General features: G+C 34.1%; 1 protein-coding gene across 1 annotated transcript in view; it reads right to left on the bottom strand.

Annotated features, from left to right (window-relative positions):
- Window positions 1-20,908, bottom strand: part of SLCO4C1 (solute carrier organic anion transporter family member 4C1) — a 64,249-nt gene that overhangs the window by 14,707 nt on the left and 28,634 nt on the right. The window contains exons 4-9 of the mRNA XM_008014048.3: window positions 14,956-15,052; window positions 13,197-13,318; window positions 11,561-11,667; window positions 9,152-9,296; window positions 8,369-8,564; window positions 874-1,024 (exon numbers count right to left, since the gene is read on the bottom strand). Of these exons, the coding sequence (XP_008012239.3) occupies window positions 874-1,024; window positions 8,369-8,564; window positions 9,152-9,296; window positions 11,561-11,667; window positions 13,197-13,318; window positions 14,956-15,052 (818 nt within the window). The remainder of the gene's footprint in view (window positions 1-873; window positions 1,025-8,368; window positions 8,565-9,151; window positions 9,297-11,560; window positions 11,668-13,196; window positions 13,319-14,955; window positions 15,053-20,908) is intronic.

Genomic DNA, 20,908 nt, shown 5'->3' with positions numbered 1-20,908 from the left:
CACATTATCTACTAATGTATAATATACTGTGTACTACTCATAATCTGAATATTATTTATTTCCAAGGCTCTTAAGTTTAGCTAAGTTTAGAAATATTTAGATTCTAAGATATAGTACAATAAAATTGCATTGAGTTCTTTTAAACTATTTAACCATACAAAAAAGAAATAACATCCAGGCACATTGATTAGTATTCAGATCCAGAATTAAATATGAATTTGTATTTAAAAATAAATTGATTTGAATATTTTAAATGCATTCATGGTACATCAAATAAATACTAAGTTTCTATTATATAAACTGTACCTAGTGTAAATAGGAAAACTCTCTTGCCTTCAAAGATCTTAAAGTATATTTAAGGAAAAATAAAATTGACCCTTGAACAACACAGGTTTGAACTGCACTGGTCCACTTATATGCGGATTCTTTTTCAGTCGAACATGGATCAAAAATACGTATTTGCAGGATGCAAAACCCATATATACTGAGGCACTGACTTAAAACAAGTTCTTCAAGGCCATCGGCGGGACTTAAGTATGGCATATTTGGGTATATGCAGGACTCCTGGAACCCATCCCCCATGTATTCTGAGGGACGACCATAAAACAATTTGAAAAGGTAAAAGATATTTCACAACTGCAACAAAGTGATGTTGCTAAAATGTTTGTAACTTCCAAATTGATTTTTCAACAATAACTGCAAGAGGCATGAAGGAAAAAGAATCCATTTCAGTTGGAGACATCATGGGCTGCTTAATGTAGGCAGTGGAGCAGGAAGGCAAGAATAGGCATTGCATAACCTCATTAGCGAAGTCAAGATAGAAACCCACAAACATATTGCCTCACTAAGGGAAAAGTAGGAGACATAAGTTACCTTTGGTTTCCTGTGTGAGACTGGGTTTGAACAGCCTGCAAAGCAGGGAGAAAAATATTGGACTCCATCTCCACAGACAGGATAATAATATGATCGCAAACAGTTACAATTGGCATTACAAGGGGCTATCAAGCTTCCCAATTCTCCAGTCCTGTAAATAAGAAATGAAAGAAGGGTAAATGATCTATGTCATAACTCTTAACTAACAGTTTCGAAGCACTATTATATCTTACCATTAGAACATTTATTCACTCACTCAACACATAATTACTAAACAAATAAAAAGTCTTCCTTTGCACATAAAGTTTAACTTCTTGTCAGAGAGAGGCAATAAAAACAATAGTCATATAGTATAGCATCTGTCAGTAATTAAAAATATAAGGCAGAATAAGTGAAGAAAACAAGAATTTCTCATCTGGCACCAGATAATTCTCTTGTGGGGTTGGTTCTGTGCACTGTAGAATGTTTAGCAGCATCCCTGACCTCCACCAGATACCAGTAGCACTCTCCTTCATTACAGCAACCAAAATATCTCCATACAGTGCCAAATACCTCCAGGATGCAGACAATATTTTAAACTTGGAAGGATGAACAAAATCATGCTGTTGAACATAATCATCTCATCAGTGGGAAAACTGAGGTCCAGGGAGATTAAGTTACTTTTCTTCCCTTACCAAATATAACTTTCCCAGTCCCCAGGATCAGTGTCATTTCAAGCTGCCTCTTACAGAAAATATCTTCCCTAATATAAAGGGTTACACTAATCAAAAATGCATCCCTCATACCTCATTTGTTTATTTATTCTTTCAAACAACATATATTGAGCAACTGCTAGGCCCTATGCTAGGTAACAGGAATACAAAGTAGAATAAGACAGTCTCTGTCCTCAAGGATTTCACAGTTTAGAGGTAGAGAGGGACATAGATAATTATTTACTAATATGCTAAGTGTGGTTACAGATATCTGCAAAGTGCATTTTAGAAGCATCAAGGAAGGACATCTATCACAAGCCCAAGTTTGGAGAAAAGGGGCTGGAGGAGCTACTGCCTGAGATGCAATTTAAAGAATGAGTAAGAGGTTGGTGCAGTGGCTCACACCTGTAATCCCAGCACTTTGGGATTCCAAAGCGCGTGGATCACTTGAGGTCAGGAATTCCAGACCAGCCTGGGCAACATGGTGAAACCCTGTCTCTACTAAAAATACAAAAATTAGCTGGGCATGGTGGCAGGCACCTGTAGTCCCAGTTCTCAGAAGGCTGAGGCAGGAGAATCTCTTGAACCCACGAGGCAGAGGTTTCAGTAAGCCAAGATCATGCCACTGCACTCCAGCCTGGGCAACAGAGTGAGACTCCAAAAAAATAAAAAATATATAAAGAATGAGTACGAGTAAGCCAGTCAAATGGGGAAAGTGAAACGTATTTCAGAAAAAGCTGATACAAAGGCATAGAGTAGAGAAACAGCATCCTCTGTGGAGAAATATGAATGGTGGCTGAGGCACAGAGAGATAGGAAATGTAGCTGGAGAGGAGTAAAGGACCAGTTTAATTGAGAACCACATGGGCCTGACAAAAGGTAATCATTAAGGTAGTTTTAGACTGGAAAGTGACACTGTCAAAAGTTCATTTTAAAGAAATAATTCTAGGAGTTGTACAGAGTATGAATTTGAAGAAAGGGGACCGGTTACAATACCCTAGACAGTAGGTGATGACAATATAAAGGAGAACTAAGATAGAACATATGATGATAGGAAGCAGATTAAAGAAAACTTTTGGATGTAGAATCAGTAAGATTAGGTGATGGATTGGTTGAAGATGACTCTTCCTGTTAAAAATGGAGGAGGCTACTCAAGAGGGTTAGGCAGAAAGATCACTTGAGCCCAGGAGTTTGAGACTGCAATGAGTTATGACTGTGCTGCACTCTAGCCTGGGCAACAGAGTGAGGTCCCATCTCTAGATAAAAAAAGAATGCAAGAGTCAAAGGTGACTCATAATATCTAACTTGATGTTGATGTTTAGGTATAGGAGAACAAGTTTTGGAGAAAAGATGATGAGTATGGTATTGTACCTATTGAGATTAAAAGTATCTCAAATTTAGTGAAGAAATCTTGAATGGAGCTAAATTTCTTAATAACTATTTGGACATAGATGTAGCTGAAACCACGAGCATTTATAAGATCAGTCATATAGTGTGTGGACTGAGGAGAGTACTGAGGTCTTGGGAGTCCACTTATTTAATAAACACACAATGAACACCAATTATGTGCTAGACTACTCAAAGTGGTAGAATTATATTTAAAAGAAAGAAGGAGCTAGAGCTAGAACTAAAAATGACAGACAGAGGGAGAGAGAGAAATGGATGGAAGGAAGGGAATGAGGGAGTGAAGAAGAAAAGGAGACAGAGGGAGGGAGAGGGAAGAAGGAAGCGAGAAAACAGAGAAGGAAGGGAGACAGGGGGAAAGAAGGAAGGGAAGAAGGGAGGAAGGGAAGGGAAAGAGAAAAGGAAAGGGAAAGAAGGAAAGGGGAAGGGAAGAAGTGAGGGAGGAAAAGAAGGAAACCCCTGCCACCATGAAGCTAACTTTCTTGCATCAGGGGTCAAACACAGTAAATGAGTGATTTCTGGAAATATTAGAAGATAATCGACACTATGTTGGAAAATGATGACATACAAAGTAGGTGGAGAACAAGAAAGTCATGAAGAAAACAGATTAAAGAGAAAAAAAATGACTAAATCAGTAGAAAGTCTGAAGGAAAGAGTGATCAAGATAGTAATCGCCACTCTGCCTGCAGTCTCATCTTACTCAAATCTATTCCACAGGATGCTGCCAGATTTATCTTTATCAAGTATGATGATATCAAGGGTTGGTCACGTTCTCAAAAACAATCACAAGTGTCTGCTCACAGAGCTCATAACACAGATGCAGAAATAAGATAATCAGAGAAAAACCATTGCTGCAACTTTAGAAATAGTCTTTACACAGCAATTTTTAAAGTTCCCAATAGATAATTCTTGTATTATTGATAAATAATTACTGAGATCATACAAAGTATAAGACAGCATGATGCAAATTATAGTAGAAACAAAGAAGTCTAGCTTATATTCCTTAATATCAAGGGTTGGTCACATTTGTCTACATATTTTACAAAGGTTTAGTTCTTGAGGTAACTAGAAAACTATTAGTAGAAAAACAGCAGATGCTTGTGAAGTTTATTAAATTTTCTTAGTGTATACATATTATTTTTAAAAACATAAAAATCTTATTTTGAAATGTTTACTAGTTTTTAAGATATAATAAAATAAACGTGCATATATACGTTTGTCACAAGTAGAATTCAAACATTAGCTTCTTAAATATAAAGTATTATTCTATAATTATGCTTCTATAACAGGCTAAAATTTCCCTAAAACCATTGCAAAATATTAATATGCCTCTTTAAGACGCTATTTCATATAATCAGTAAAATTCTAGCTAAAGGCCAGATACAGAAAAAAATACTATGTGTATACACTACGGTATTTCTATATTCTATGAGGTTTTTAAGTATTAAGTAAAACACAAATCATCATTACCACCCCTGATCACCAAAATAAGACTCAAAGTTCCTATAGATTATCAAGGCTACAAAACAGCAGTGGCGAACAGTGGGAAAATAAACAGTATTCATGCAATCGAATTTAGTATTGTGCCCAATTAAAGATTTAATAATAAATTACTTTAAAATATTATTGAAAAATATCCTGACCATTCTCTCAAGCAAATTAACACAGGCACAGAAAACCAAATACCACGTGCTCTCACTTAAAAGTGGGAGCTAATCACTGAGTACTTACGGAATAAAGATGGCAACAATAGACACTGCAGACTACAAGAGGGAGAAGAGAAGAAGTGGGGCAAGGGTTGAAAAACTATTAGCCAGGAGCAGTGGCTCACACCTGTAATCCCAGCACTTTGGGAGGCCGAGACGGGTGGATCACCTGAGGTCAGGAGTTCAAGATCAGCCTGGTGAATATGGTGAAACCCTTTCTCTACTAAAAATACAAAATTTAGCTGGGCGTGATGGCACACCTGTAATCCCAGCTACTCGGGAGGCTGAGGCAGGAGAATCGCTTGAACCCAGGAGGCAGAGGTTGCAGCGAGCTGAGATCGTGCCACTATACTCTAGCCTAGGTGACCAAGGGAGACTCTATCTCAAAAAAAAAAAAAAAAAAAAAAGAAAGAAAGAAAGAAAAAAAAATTAACTATTGAGTACTATGCTTGGTACCTGGGTAACAGAATCAATTGTACCCCAAACCTCAGCATCATATAATATATGCAGGTAACAAATCTGCACATGTACCCCCTGAATCTAAAAGTTGAAATTATATATATATCCCCTGATCTTACATTTTTTGGATATGCTGTTATATTAAAGAGGAACTTTCAAAGAATATATCAATGAACCTAATTCATTAATTCACAGATGCAAAACCTATTTTTACCCATCTGTGCTTACCATGGTAAAGGTCAAAGATTCTTTGCATCCCTCTACTAGAAACCCTACATCCTCAGAACCCCTTCTGTCTCTCACTCCCTGACTTCTTGAGCTTCTTAGTCTGTTCTTTCCATAGACAGGCTTACCTAGCTTTACTTCACTTTGTTTTATTGCACTTGGCAAATCTTGTGTTTTTTACAAATTGAAGGTTAGTGGCAATGTAATGATAGTGATAGTATTCAGTAAGTCTATCAAGTGCAATTTTTCCCAGAGCGCACGATCATTTTATGTCTATTTCATATTTTGGTAACCTTGCAAAATTTCATATTTTTTCATTATCATTTCTGTTATAGTGATGTGATTTCTGATGTTACTAAAATAATTGTTTCGGGACACCATGAACCATGCCCCTTTAAGAAGTAAAATTTAATCAATAAATGATGTGTATGTTCTGACTGCTCATTATTGTCTTATTTTAAGAAGTTGCCACAACTACCCCAACCTTTGGCAACCACCACCCTGGTCAGTCAGCAGCCATCAACACTGAGGCAAGACTCTCTACCAGCAAAAAAAATTACAACTTGGTGAAGGCTCAGATGATTGTCAGCACATTTCAGCAATAAATAATTTTTTAATTGAGGTATGTACACTGGACATTTCTTTTTTAGACATAAAGTTATTGCATATGTAATAGACTCAGTATAGAGTAAATATAACCTTTATAAGCACTGGAAAACCAAAATATCCATTTGAGTTGTTTATTGCAATATATGCTTTATTTTAGGTCTGAAACCAAACCCACATATCCTCAACATATGCCTGTACCTTTTCTTCTATACATGTTTCTTAGATGAGACTAGTTTGACTGACTAGTTTGTAATATACACATTTTAATACTCAGGGTACAGAAGCTAAAACTAAGAATTTGGGGCCATGAGAAAAAAAAGATCTGAAAATGTCACACCTACTTGGTGACATTAAATTATGTCCCTATTTCTATCTATATACATACACATACATAAATGTGAGTAAAAATGCATACATTTAGTGACGTGTGTGTGTGTGTGTATACTTACTTTCAGTTTTTCTCATCACTAAGAAATGTGTATGTGTATTAAACACTATGTCCCAGATCTTAATATATCTTAATGGCCAACTCCTACACGAACTTCAGAATTACCCCATCACACATGCCTTCCTTTCTGATTACACAAAGGACAGCACACCTGGTAGTAACTATCATTTAAGGTAGACAATATTAAATGGATTCACATGTACTTTGTTACTCAAGGTGATAAAACTATGTGTTAAACTATCCAGAACTTCCTTTATTCTTTTTTTTTTTTTCTAAAAAGAACATACAGAAAAAGTTTACTGGGATAAGTTTGGGTGAAGTTTACAGGGGTGAAAGTCAGGTCTCCGCAACTTAACCTCTACCTACCTTTCAACATTCCAAAACATATTTATACTATCTCTAGACACATAATCTAAGTTCCATTCAACCTGGTCTCTGAAACTAGCCTTCACACTTAATAGCATTTATAACTTTGGTTTAGCATATTCCCTCTCCCTTTCTCTCTTCTCAAATCTTTATTTCTCAAAACTCTTTGTATCCTTGAAGGATTTTTAAACCCCATTTCACTATTATGCTATGAAGCCCTTCCAGATTCTAATCAAATAAAATTGAAAAGCTCACCTTCTTTTCAATTCCATAGCAATTTGTTTATCCCCCATTATCTAATTGACTATTCGTTCACTGTTTTCTTTCGCAATCTCTCCTTTAGAACAGGGATTTTGCCATGAAGGTCTGCCAGGGGAAGCATTCAACAAACATTGAATAAATGTAATGGAGCTTGGCCAGGTGTGGTGGCTCACACCTGTAATCCCAGTACTTTGGGTGGCCGAGCCGGGCAGATCACTTGAGGTCAGAAGTTTGACACCAACCTGGCCAACAGGGTGAAACCCTGTTTCTACTAAAAATACAAAAATTAGCTGGTCATGGTGGCATACGCCTGTAGTCCCAGCTACTCCAGAGGCTGAGACGAGAATTGTTTGAATCCGGGAGGCGGATGTTGCAGGGAACTAAGATTGTGCCACTACACTCCAGCCTGGGTGACACAGCAAGACTGTCTCAAAAAAAAAAAAAAAAAAAAAAAAAAAAAAAATGTAATGGAGCTTAACTAAATATTGCTTTAGAATGTTCAGCATTAATGTAAAAGAATCACAGATATATTAGCAGCAACTACAAATCATGGTAATTGTCATTGGTAAACTTTTCTGAAGTAGATTATATTTATATCATCTGTAGGTCATATTATACAAAATTATGGAGTCCTTGACCTAACGTACCACCTTCCTTGACAGCCTCAAACACATGCAATGAAACAAAGCAGCACTGTGAGGTATAAAATGTACTGCTGTGCAATATCCTCTTGCCTGACCACCTACTTAGGGCTTAAAATTTCGAAGGAAAACAAAGAAATATAAATGGTCAAATCAGTTATAGCTAGAAACATGTCTACAGGTGAGAATAAGTTATTTATTTATCTACAATAAACAAACTTTTAAGTAGATATAATAATGATTAGTATTAGCTAGGACTAGCTTTATTCTAATTTCTCTTCTTGTCTATTTGCAACCAACCTAATAAGGTAATTTTTATCATAGGGAGTTATTTCTATTTTTAAAAATTTAAATCAATAAAAACATATAATGTGAAATTCTCCTTAGGATATGAATCGTTTAGAGGCAAAAATCCTACTGTATTAATCTTTGTATCCCTGAGGAAGCATAGTGCCCAGTATATGAAAGTTGGTCCTTAAATGTTCTTTGTATAAATATCCCCAACTTTTAAGAATAAATCAATTATCTAAACTAAAAACAAAACCACATGTTCTTACATAGGAAAAAAGGCCTTCCAAATTTTTAAAAAGCCAATTTCTCACCATTTTATTTAAGAAAACATATGCTTGGAAATGCTTAGTCTATTATTCTGGTTTAATATCAAAAAGCACTGAGATGTATTTACCCATTATACGATTCGGATACACCAGCAAACGGCTCATTTTCACAATTGGCATAAATAAATACAAAACTCAGCGTAAATGCAACTCCAGATGCAAACAATGCAAACTTCATTGTGTTTTTACATGTCATTTTGAATTTTGAAACAAGGAAGCCACCTAAAATTTGACCGAGAGCAGCTCCAGGAATTAAAACAGCCCCTAATAAGAAAGAAGAATGTGGATTGTGAGAAATCATACACATATACTCACTCATACTGACAACTGAAAAACATCAAAAACAAGTGCCAATATGGTTTTAACTTATATTTTTTCACCTGATATAGAAATACGTGTACAAATGACTTAAGTAGGCAATTAGTCAAATTAATGTATTGAACATTAAGAATTAAGATTAATACATATTCTCTTTAGCCATTTTAGCTTTTGTCTTTCTCTAGTTCATACAATAGACTGCCTAATGTCTTTTTTTTTTTTAGACAGGGTCTCATTCTGTCACCCAGGCTGGAGGACAACAGTGCAATCTCGGCTCACTGCAGCCTCCACTTCCCAGATTGAAGTGAGTCTCCCACTTCAGTCTCCAAAGGAGCTGGGACTATAGGCACATGCCACTACACTCGGCTAATTTTTATGTTTTTTGGTGGAGACAGGGTTTCACCATGTTGGCCAGGCTGGTTTCAGTTTAAATTTCAAGGAGGGGCTATCTCAAATTATACATTATCCTAATAAAAATTTAATATGGTAAAGTGAAGTTTTTAGATTAAGTTAAAATAAAGAAAATGTTTTACCTCCAAGAGTAGCTGCAAAGCTGGATGTCAATCCGAATTGATTTTCTATAAATTTAGGTAAAAATGTAGCAAATCCAGTAGTAATTAAGGCTTCTGAAGAAGTTGATAGAACTAAACACATAAAGACAGCATTCTTCATCAAATTCTAAAGAAAAAAATACAGTTCCTCAAATGAATAGCTATGATTATACTGCAAAGTATAGGGTTGAAGGTTAGCATGATGAAATAACAAAATTTTACAATCGTCTGTAAAATTTCAGCATTTCCTCCAAAACAAGAATGTAACTAGGGATAATTAATAGATTTACATATACATGATGAGAAAATTTATATGTAGAATACCTAGAATATTGATAGATGATTCCTCAATATGGTGGTTATGCTTTTACTGCATTCCAAGGGCCACAGAAAGAAAGTAAAAGCCTTCTTGGAAAAGTTCTCTTCCCAAGTGTTACTGTAAATCTACACACTACAAATCTACCACCTATTTGGTATTTTATTGTGTTCTGAATTCCTATGTCCAGTAAAGAAAGAGTTTGAGCCTATGAGCACAGATGAGAATGGTCTGTAAGTATCAAATTCATAGTATTGTTCCATGATTAGACTCAGCAATTAAAAACTTTAGAAACACAGTTAAGCAACTTTAGATAGGTAGCTATATGGCTAGACCTCTCAGAATCTTATTTATTGACAGAGGGGACTATGGAGGTTAATTGTGTTAATATATTTAACCACAAAATGAAAACCAAATTATAGTTCTCAAATATTAAATGTCAAAAAATTTTTCATAAAACGAAGCAAAACACAAACACACACACATACGAAATCACAAAGCAAGATGGGAGCTTTAGAAGTCAGAGCCACATAGACTGACAAAGGAAGGAAAATGTACCTAAAAACATGCAATAATTTAAAATAATTCATAATAATAATAAATAGCAGTATTTTTCAAAATTGTCTTCAGATTGAAAACAATCGATTCTTGAGAAGAATTAATGAGAAAAGACATACACTTCAGAATAACTAAGTAAATTTCCTGTAATCAAAGATAAATGAAAAAACTTACCAACATACAGATGAAAAGAATAAGCCAGAATCACACTAACATAAAACTTCTCAAATACAACACAATTAAGTAGAGAACAGCAAGCAATATTCACAGGCTACAGAGATTAAAGACGAGTAATCTAAAAGTATTCAACTAGTAAAATATATTATTCAAACATTCAAGGATATTTAGGTGGTATCCTAAGGAAAACCAACAAGAAAATGTTGAATTCATAGAGATCGAAATCAGAATAGAGATCACTAAGCAGGAGGACACAAGGATTAAAAAAAGTAATGGTCAGTAATGACACTAGATGGTAATGTAAATTAAAATGTATAAGATAAATTAAACAAGGATAATGAAATAGAACTACTGTAAGAGAAAATATTAGTAGTTGCAATTAAAGCATGAACAATATCAGCAAAACACAAGAATGTGCATGTATGGTGTGCAGAGTTGAAAGATGGGCTGAGTGGAGAAGTAAAAACATTCTAAGGCTTTTATTTGACAAGAAACAAAAAACAATGAAAAGCAAACAATTTCACATCTTGAAAAGGTAAAATTATAAAGTCCTTTATGAATAAAACTTTAATAACACTAAATAGAATACTTTTCTGCTGAGTACAACTGAATGGACCATAACATTTTTGTTCTTTCTCCTCAAATTCAAACCAAGTTACTACTAACCACCTCTTTCACAAAAGAAAAATATTGGTTCAGAATTCTCAAATACATTTACAATTCAGTGACAAGTGACTAATCAATTTCATAAGGAAAATGTCATGGAATAATGGGCTGCTAGTGTTTAACAACGAACCACTGAATGTGATATTGCCAATAAGACAACTCATGCTCTTTCAACCATTCTACCCTAGAATAGTTTTCATTTACTCAAAGGACAATAAAACTGAATCCAAAGAGTTCTTTATAAGAGCTCCAATTGTAGTAAACAAGCAAACAAAACTGTCCTCTGAAAAGATGGCGTGTGTGTGTGTACCTGTGGGTATGTGTTGGTGTGTGTGCGTTTATGCGCATGTTTATATGTATTTTTATATATAATATAAATATAAATTATATTTATATAATTTAATATATATTATATTTATATGTAACTATATATAATTTATATATAATTATATAATATAATATATATATAAATTATATTTATATAATATAATATATATTATATTTATATGTAACTATATATAATTATATATAAAATATATAATATATATTATACACATATTATACATACTATATATAATATACACACACATCTATACATATGTACATGTGAGTTGTGTGTGTGTATACGTATGTGGGTATGAGACTGAGAGAGACAGAGAAGAGTTTTATTTTACCTTTAGAGCAGCTGGAAAATCTTTAATACTTTTCCCAAATTTCGCATCTGCATTACCATTACTCTGATGAGCCTGGGAAGTTTTTCCAGCTTGAATTTCTGCTGTACCTAAAAAGAAAAAAAAAAGTAGTAAGTAAACTTGCTCTATCACTTTATTCTTCATGTAAAAATGTGCTTACTTTCTAATTGACACATACTTCTGCTAGTATATAAATTCTATAAGAGGCTAGTTGTTCTGTCAAGAAAATTGTTCAAATATCTACGTCTGTAATCAGGATGCCCCAAGAACTAGTATTCATTAGTACTAGCTAAGGAAGTTCCAACTAGTCTAAACATTCAAATGAGACAATTTTGCTCCAATCACATATCTATGTTTTTCATTTAAAATCTCTTAACATTTTTTCTTCCTTTCAAATGGTTCTCTTTTTGATCCTTTATATATTAAAGTACTTTTGTGGCTTTTTTCCTCTGCTCTCTTAATCCTAACATGCTTGACAAATGAAATATTTACCATCTTAATACCATGTCCTTTTGATTTTTAATAATGGTACTGCCAACAAATTTGAGAAAACGGTTAACATATGGAACTATAAATGAATGCCTCAGGGTAGAAAGAAATTAATGAGTCTATCTACTCCCAGTCTGTCAGATTTTCTCTTGCCCATTTCCAAAAGTTAATCATCTATCCTGCTGAAAATAGCAATGTAAACTACTAAATACCTCCAATCTAAAGAAAAATACTTCTACAGATATGTTTTTTAACTACATGATTATACAGAAGCAAGAGCTCACAGAGAAAAATGAATATTACTTCTAATTAAACTTTTCTTTTTGTATAGAATGTTTAATATTCAAGCCAGGAGTGGTGGCTCACGCCTGTAATCCCAGCACTTTGAGAGGCTGAGGCAGACAGATCACCTGAGGTCAGGAGTTCGAGACCAGCCTGGCCAACATGGCAAAACCCCATCTCTAATAAAAATACAAAAATTAGCCGAGTGTGGTGGCACATGCCTGTAGTGCCAGCTACTTGGGAGGCTAAGTTAGGAGAATTGCTTGAATTCGTTAGGCAGAGGCTGCAGTGAGCGGAGATCGCACCACTGCACTCCAGTCTGGGCAACAGAGGGAGACTCTGTCTCAAAAAACAAAAAAAGAAAGAAAAGAATGTTTAATATTCACATACAGTAAAAAAATAAAAAAGTACACTACAGAATGACTTCAGTGATAATTAAAAAAAATAAGTAGTTGCACTTTTAACTACAAATAATTGATATGAATGATTTAAGACAGACTGAAATTAATGACTAACTGAATACAAACTAATAGTTTAAAAGATACTGTACCTTGTATACACATAAAGCAGAATTCCAGATAAAACATAAGAAACAAATTTATTAAGTACTAAAGAAGTAAATATTCATAGTTCTATCATTAATTGGAAATTGAAAGAAAAACCATGAATATTAAGATTGTTACCTAATAATTTCTAGAATGAAGAATATTCAAAATTTACATAGGCAGACAGTTGAGATTCTATAAAACAAACAGGGTGAATCTATAGTTCTTATTAATCATATAGAAAATAACAACTGGCCTACAATTAAAATAAACCTCTCTGGTTTTAAAGAAAGCATGCTTACCTGGTAAATGTTTCGGAAAGCAAGAAAAAGGTATTATTAAAGACCAAGCAAAGATCCATGATAGAAGAAATCCAATCCACCAAGCTCCCAACCATCGTGGATCATCCTCAGTGACATCAGTGCTATATGATAGAAAAACAAGAGGTAAAAGTCAACTCTACCTTATTAATTAAAACTCAGTTAAGATAACTATGTACTTTATACCTCAGTGCATATAGTAGAATACGATTATAATATCCAACAGTTTAATGGTGCCATTGCAAAGAATCAGAAAACAGGTAGCAGACATAATTGAGAGTTATGAGAATAATGGTTTATAAAATGTTTAACAATGGCAAATATGACATGAAAGTTTAAGATATCTAATAGTAAATATGACAAATATTTGAAAAGATACATAGAATTTCTCAACATTCTTTTAACTTTGGCTAAATTTTCTTCTCTACTGTATTAAATATATATCACAGCAAATCACTGATCTGTGTTAAAAGCCCATAGAGTGTGCTTCAATTAGAGCATTTCTTTAATGTAAAATTATTCTTAAAGTGACTATTTGTCTATTTTTTTCCTTGAAACAGGGTCTCAGTCTATCACCCAGGCTGGAGTGCAATTGCATGATCATAGTTCACTGCAGCCTTGAACTCCTGGGCTCAAACGATTCTCCCATCTTAGCTTCCCAAGTAGCTGGGACTACAGGCACAAGTCACTCCCGGCCTCAAGTGATCTTTATACTTTGACCTCCCAAAGTGCTAGGATTACAGATATAAGTCACCGTGCCCAGCCAGGGGTCTCATATTTTAATACACTTTGACCCTTTCCAAAAATACACTACTCCTACAACTCATGTAATTTTCCACTGAAATTAAAGTGTCTTTTCTTAAATCTCTGGGTCACTACTTCAATAGTTCTTCTGCATGCCTTTTTACAGTCTGTGAAAGAGTAACCTAGGACTAACAGTTTACAGAACAAATCACATACCTATGACCCTATTTTTGTATTCACTGCTCATGGTCATGTAGAGGATTGTGCAGTTATAATTCCCAGTGGCAAAATGAAAAAACATATGACCTCAGCAAAGGCACAAATTTCTCTAATCAGGAAATAGAGAAGGTAACTAACTCAGTGTTGAATTTTGGTCAGAGATCTATTTTAATTCATGTCTTAGACACTTACCAACCTGTGTGTATCAACTACTTTGTTGAATACTTGAGATTATTAAATAAGATAGCATGTAAAATAAGTTAACACACAAAACATATGGTGTCTGGCTGGTATACAGTACAGGACAAATAAATATTATCTATTACTATCCTTCATTGTCATCATTGTTAAAATGGCATAATTGTGATCTCTGACATTATCAGAGTTACTCTGAAACATTTTCTAGACTCTTGAGACTCTTCAGACTATCTAGTCCAAACTAAATCCACGGAAAATATTGCTAATTTTTATTGAATTCTTGTTTTTGAACAATGCATGGGGTCCTATATATGTATTTTTTAAAATTTCACCAGATGACTTTATTAAATGTCATTATTTATGAAAATATGTTGTTATAATAAAAGATAGTATAGCATTAACCCAAAAGGTAATGCAGCCAAATTAGATATTATATAAGAATCTTTTGTATTCAATTGTTTTTTCCTGAATAATTCTTCATGCTATACTGAGGGAAGTACTGTGAAAATGTTCTGTCTATGATATTGGCATAATTAAAATAAAATGACTTTAAATAAAAGAAAACTAGATACTGCCTTGCCTTTCTCCCACAGCAACATCAATGTACATGGTGAGCAGTTGTCCTCCCAATACATAGCCAATAGCAGGGCCTAAGATTGACATAGCATACCCAGTTCCTAGAAGAAGAACAGAGACATTGAATACAGTCATATGTACAACTTCACTTTGCCTATGTAACAGTGAAAACAAATGTCTTACTATAGAAAAATCTAAACAATTAAACATACCAAAATCACACATATTTTCATTAAAACAATAACATTTGAATAGAGAGTCAAGGAGTCTAAAACATGTAATTCAATGTAAAAGCTATTTGTAGAAATAATTAGAACAAAACCAAAAATTATAAATCCATGGAAAGTGTTGTTAACTGGCAGTAGAGGTAGTATATCTACTATTTATCCTTTACTGATAGTGATCATAGTTACTGTTTACAATATCACGGAAGAAAATAACGCGAGCAATGTGAAACAAGAAGCCTTTTCTACTCTGTGCAACTCAGAAAGAATTTTGTATTTTGCACTACAGCAAGCAGCTGACTTCACATCTGGATCTGCTGAGAAGTCTAATTCTTAAAAGTCAGTCATTAAACTTCTTCCTCTTAGGGACTCTCTCTATTTTTACTTGCAGTGGAATTAAATTGAGCTTATTTCTATCTGTGAGATATTTAAAATGTTGCCATATATAACTGAATTTCATAAAACAAAACTTATTTGACCACTCATGTCTTTTTATTGTTGTTGTGGCTGTTTATTTAAGCTCGCAAGTATTTTGGGGAGTCAGTTGAATATAGTTTCATTTTTTTTTCCATTTTTTAGTTGACACATAACCATTGTACACATTTAGAGGATACATGGTTATGTGTCAATACATCTATACAATGTGTAATGATGAAATCAGATTAATTAGCACACCCATCACCTCATACATTTAAGATTTGTTTGTGTAGGGAACATTTAACATCCCCTCTTCTAGCTTTTTGAACATATACAATGAGTAATGGTTAGCTATATTCAATCTACAGTGCTATATAGAACACCAGAATTTCTTTCTCCTAACTGTAGTTTTCTATCCATTAACAAATCTCTCCATATCCTCCCGTTCCCATATCTTCCCCAGTCTTTAATAACAATAATTCTGTTCTTGAATTCTAGGAGCTGGTATTTTTTCTTTTTAGCTCTCACACATCAGCGAGAACACGTAGTATTTACTTTTTGTGCCTGACTTGTTTCATTTAACAGGATGTCCTCTAGGCTCACCCATGTTACTATGAACGACAGGAATCTTTTTTTTTTTTTTTTTTTTTTTTTTAATGGCTGAATAGTATCCTGTTGTATCCTTGTTTCATTTAACAGGATGTCCTCTAGGCTCACCCACGTTACTATGAAGGACAGGATTTTTTTTTTTTTTTTTTCATGGCTGAATAGTATCCTGTTGTATGTACATTTCACGTTTTCTTTATCTGTGCATCTGTTGATGAATGTTTAGCTTGATTCCATCTCTTAGCTATTGTGAGAAGTGCTACAATAAGCATGAGGACACAACTCTCTCTTCAATACACTGATTTCCTTTCCCTTGGATAAATACCCAATAGTAGCATTACTGGATCATATGGTAATTATACTTTCCATTTTTGAGAAATGTCTATACTATTTTCCATAATGGCTGTACTAATTTACATTCCCACCAACATTCTATTAAAAAGTTCTCTTTTCTCTGCATCTTCACCAGCATTTGACATTTTGTCTTTGTGATAATAGCCATTCTAATTAAAGTGAGATAATATATCATTGTGGCTTTGATTTGCATTTCCCTGATAATTGATGTTGAGCAGTTTTTCATATACTTGGTGGTCATCTGTATATCTTATTTTGAAAAATGGCTATATAGATTCTTTGCTTATTTTTAATTAGACTATTTAGACTTTTTGCTGTTGAGTTGTTAAAGCTCTTTATATATTCTAGACATTAGTCCTCTGTTGGATGAACAGTCTGCAAATAATTCCTCCTGTTTTATAGGTTGTCTCTACAATCTGATGATTGTTTCGTGTGCTGTGCAGCAACTTTTTAGCTTGATATAGTCCCATTTGTCTAATTTTGTTTTTGTTGCCTATGCTTTTGCAGTCTTGGCCATATAATCTTTCCCAGGACCAAGGTAATAAAGTGTTTCCCCTGTGTTTTCCGCTAGCAATTTTATAGTTTTGAGTCTTACATTTAAGTGTCTAATCCATTTTGAGTTGATTTTTGTATATGGTGTGAGATAGGGGTCTAGTTGTATTCTTCTGCATATCAATATCCAGTTATTACAGCACCATTTATTAAAGAGTCCCCAGTGTATATCCTTGGTATCTTTAGCAAAAATCAGTTGGTCATTTCTGAGTTCTCTATTGTGTTCCATTGGTCAATGTGTCTGGTTTGATATCAACACCATTCTTTTTTGATTACTAAAGCTTTGTTGTATAATTTGAAATCAGATAGTGTGATGTTTTCAGCTTTGTTCTTTGTGCTCAGGATTGTTTTGGCTATTTGGCATCTTTTCCAGTTCCATATGAATTTGAGGACTGCTTTTCCATGTCTGAAAAGTGACATTGGGATTTTGATAAGGATTGCATTGAATCTGTAAATTGCTGTGGGTAGTATAGTCAGTCATTTTAACATATTAACTCTTTGAATCCATGAGCATGGGATGCCTTTCCATTTTTATTCTGTCTTCAGTTTCTGTCATTAGCGTTTTGTAGTTTTCCTTTAAAGATTCTCACCTCCTGGGTTAAATTTATTCCTATGTATTTCTTTGTAACCATTATACATGATATTACTTTCTTGATATCTTTTTCAGCTAGTTCATCAAAGGTGTAAAGAAACATTACTGATTTTTTAATATGACTTTGTACCCTGAAACATCACTGAATTTATTTAGTAGTTCTAAGAGTTTTATGGTGAAGTCTTTAGATGTTTTTATATAAGATTATGTCATCTGTGGAGACAGACAATTTGGCTTCCTCTTCTCCAATTTGGAAGTCCCTTATTTCTTTCTCTGGCCTAAGTGCTCTGAATAGGACTTCCAGTACCATGTTGAATAAGAATGATGAAAGTGGGCCTTCAGCCAGGCCTGGTGTCTCACACCTGTAATCCCAGCACTTTGGGAGGCCAAAGCAGGTGGATTACCTGAGGTCAAGAATTTGAGACCAGTCTGGCCAACATGGTGAAACCCTGGACTCTACTAAAAATACAAAAAATAGTGGGGCATGATGTGGGCACCTGTAATCCCAGCTACTTGGGAGGCTGAAGCAGGAGAATTGCTTAAACCCGGGAGGCAGAGGTTGCAGTGAGCAGAGATCGCACCACTGCACTTCAGCCTGGGCGACAAGAACGAGACTCTATCTCAAAAAGAAAAGAAAAGAAAAAAAAAAAGAAAGTGGGCTTTCTTGTGTTTCAGTTCTAAGAAAGGCTTTCAGCTTTTTCTCATTCAGTATAATGTTAGCTGTGGGTTTGCCATACATGGCCTTTATCGTGTTGATGTATGTTCCTTTTATACCTAATTTCTTAGGAGTTTTTATCATGAAGGGATGTTGAGTTTTATGAAATACATTTCTACATCTATTGAGAATATCATGTGGTATTTGTCCTTCTATATGTTTATGTGATGTATCACATTTATTGATTTCCATATGATGAACTAATTCTTGCATCACTGAGATCAATTCCATTTGATCATGGTATATCATTTTTTGATGTGCTATTAAATTCAGCCAACTATAATTTTGTTGAGGATTTTTGTATCTATGTTCATTAGGGATATTGGCTTGTAGCTCCTCTTTACATTCTGTTTTTCTCTGGTTTTGGCATCAGGGTAATACTGGTCTCAGAATAAGTTAGGAAGAATTCTCTCCTCTTCAACTATTTGGAATAGTTTGAAAAGAACTGGTACTAAGTTCTTCTTTACAAGTTTTATAGAATTCAGCAGTGAAGCCATCCAGCCCTGGGCTTTTGTTTCATGAGAGACTTTTTATTATTGATTCAATCTCATTACATGTTATTTGTCTGACCGAGTTTTCTATTTCCTCGTGGTTCAATCTTGGTAGGTTTTATGTGCCTGGGAATGTATCCATTTTCTCTAGGTTTTTCAACTTGTTGGATATATTTTTCGTAAGACTAATAATCCTTTGTTTTTCTGTGGTATCAGCTGTGATGTCTTCTATTTTGTTTCTGATTTCACTTAGGCCTTCTCTCTTTTTTTTAGTCTAGCAAATGGCTTTATTTTATCTTTTCCAAAAACCAATTTTCATTTCATTGATCTTCTGTAGTTTTTTTCTTTTTTTTCTTTTTTTTTTTTTTTTAACTCTTGTTTAGTTCTGAGATAGTCTTTATTACTTCTTTCCTTCTACTAATTTTGGGTTTGTTTGTTCATGCTTTTCCATTTTCTTAAGGTACATCATTAGGCGGTTTATTTGAAATCTATTTTTATGATGTAGGTGTTTCTTGGTATAAAATTCCCTGTTAGCATTGCTTTTGCGGTACCTCATAAGATTTGGTTTATTGTATTTCTATTTTCATGTAATTCCTTCTTAATTTCTTCATTGGCATATTGGTTGCTCAGGAGCATGATGTTTAATTTTCATGTATTTGTACAGTTCCAAAAGTTTCTCATTATTAATTTCTAGTTTTATTTCACTCTAGCCTGAGAATATACCTAATATATTATTAATATTTTAAAGTTTATTGAGACTTATTTTGTGGTTTCATATGGTCTATCCTAGAGAATGTTCCATGTGCTGAAGAGAAGAACATGTATCCTGTAGCTGCTGGATAAAATGTTCTGTAAATACCTGTTATGTCAATTTGGTCTATACTGAAGTTTAAGTCCAGTACTATTTGCTGATTTTCTGCCTAGATAATCTTTCCAGTGCTGGAAGTGGAGCATTAAAGTTTCCAGCTGTTATTATATTGGGGTCCATTTCTTTAACTCTAATAATATTTGATTTATATACATGTATGCTCTAGTGTTGGGTGTGTATTCGATTATAACTGCTGTATCTCCTTGGTGAATTTGTTTTTGTATTCTTGGTGTATTCATAAGAGTAAAACGATATTCTTTGCCCCTTGTACTTTTTGACTTACACTATTTTGTCTAATTTAAGTATAGCTACTTCTACACACTTTTGGTTTACAATTGCACTAAATATATTGTTTATCCCTTCACTTGCAGTCTAAGTGTATCTTTACAGTTGAAATGAGTTTCTTCTAGGCAGCACATGGTTAGATATACTTTCTTAATCCATTCAGCCTATCTATATTTTTAATCAGGGAATTTAAACTATTTACATTCAAGGTTGTTATCATTGATAGGTGAGGACTTCCATCACTTTGTTAATTGTTTTCTGATAGTTTTATATATCCTTTGTTCATTTCTTCCTCTCTTGTTCATCTTAGTATTTTGGCAGTTTTCTGTAGTGATAACATTTGATTCCTTTCTTTTTCTTGAGTATCTGCTTTGCACTGAGTTTTATACTTTCACTTGTGTTCAGGGTGGTAATTATTGTCCCTTTGCTTCCAGATGTAGGACTCCCTTAAGCATTTTTTATAGGGCTGGTCTAGTGATGATGCACTCCGTCAGTTTTTGCTTGCCTGGGAAAGACTTTATTTCACCTTTATTTCTGAAGAATAGCTTTGCTGGATGTAGTATTCCTGACTGACAGCTGTGTTCCCCCTCTGACCCCTAGACCCCTGCCTTTGAGTATTCTTAAATATATCATCCAATTCTTTCCTGACCTGTAAGGTTTTTGCTGAGAAATCTTTCTGATGGGAATTACTCCATAGGTGATTTGATGCTCTTCTCTTATTATTTTTAGAATTATCTTTGATTTTTGCTGGTTTGAATATAATATACCTTGAAGAGGACCCTTTTGGGTTGAATCTATTTGGGAATCACTGGGCTTCCTATATCTGGATGTCTAATTTCTCACCCACAACTTG

The sequence above is a fragment of the Chlorocebus sabaeus genome, chromosome 23 (genome assembly GCF_047675955.1).
Source record: "Chlorocebus sabaeus isolate Y175 chromosome 23, mChlSab1.0.hap1, whole genome shotgun sequence".
Taxonomy (NCBI): Eukaryota; Metazoa; Chordata; class Mammalia; order Primates; family Cercopithecidae; genus Chlorocebus; species Chlorocebus sabaeus.
This window is presented reverse-complemented; position numbering and strand designations above follow the sequence as displayed.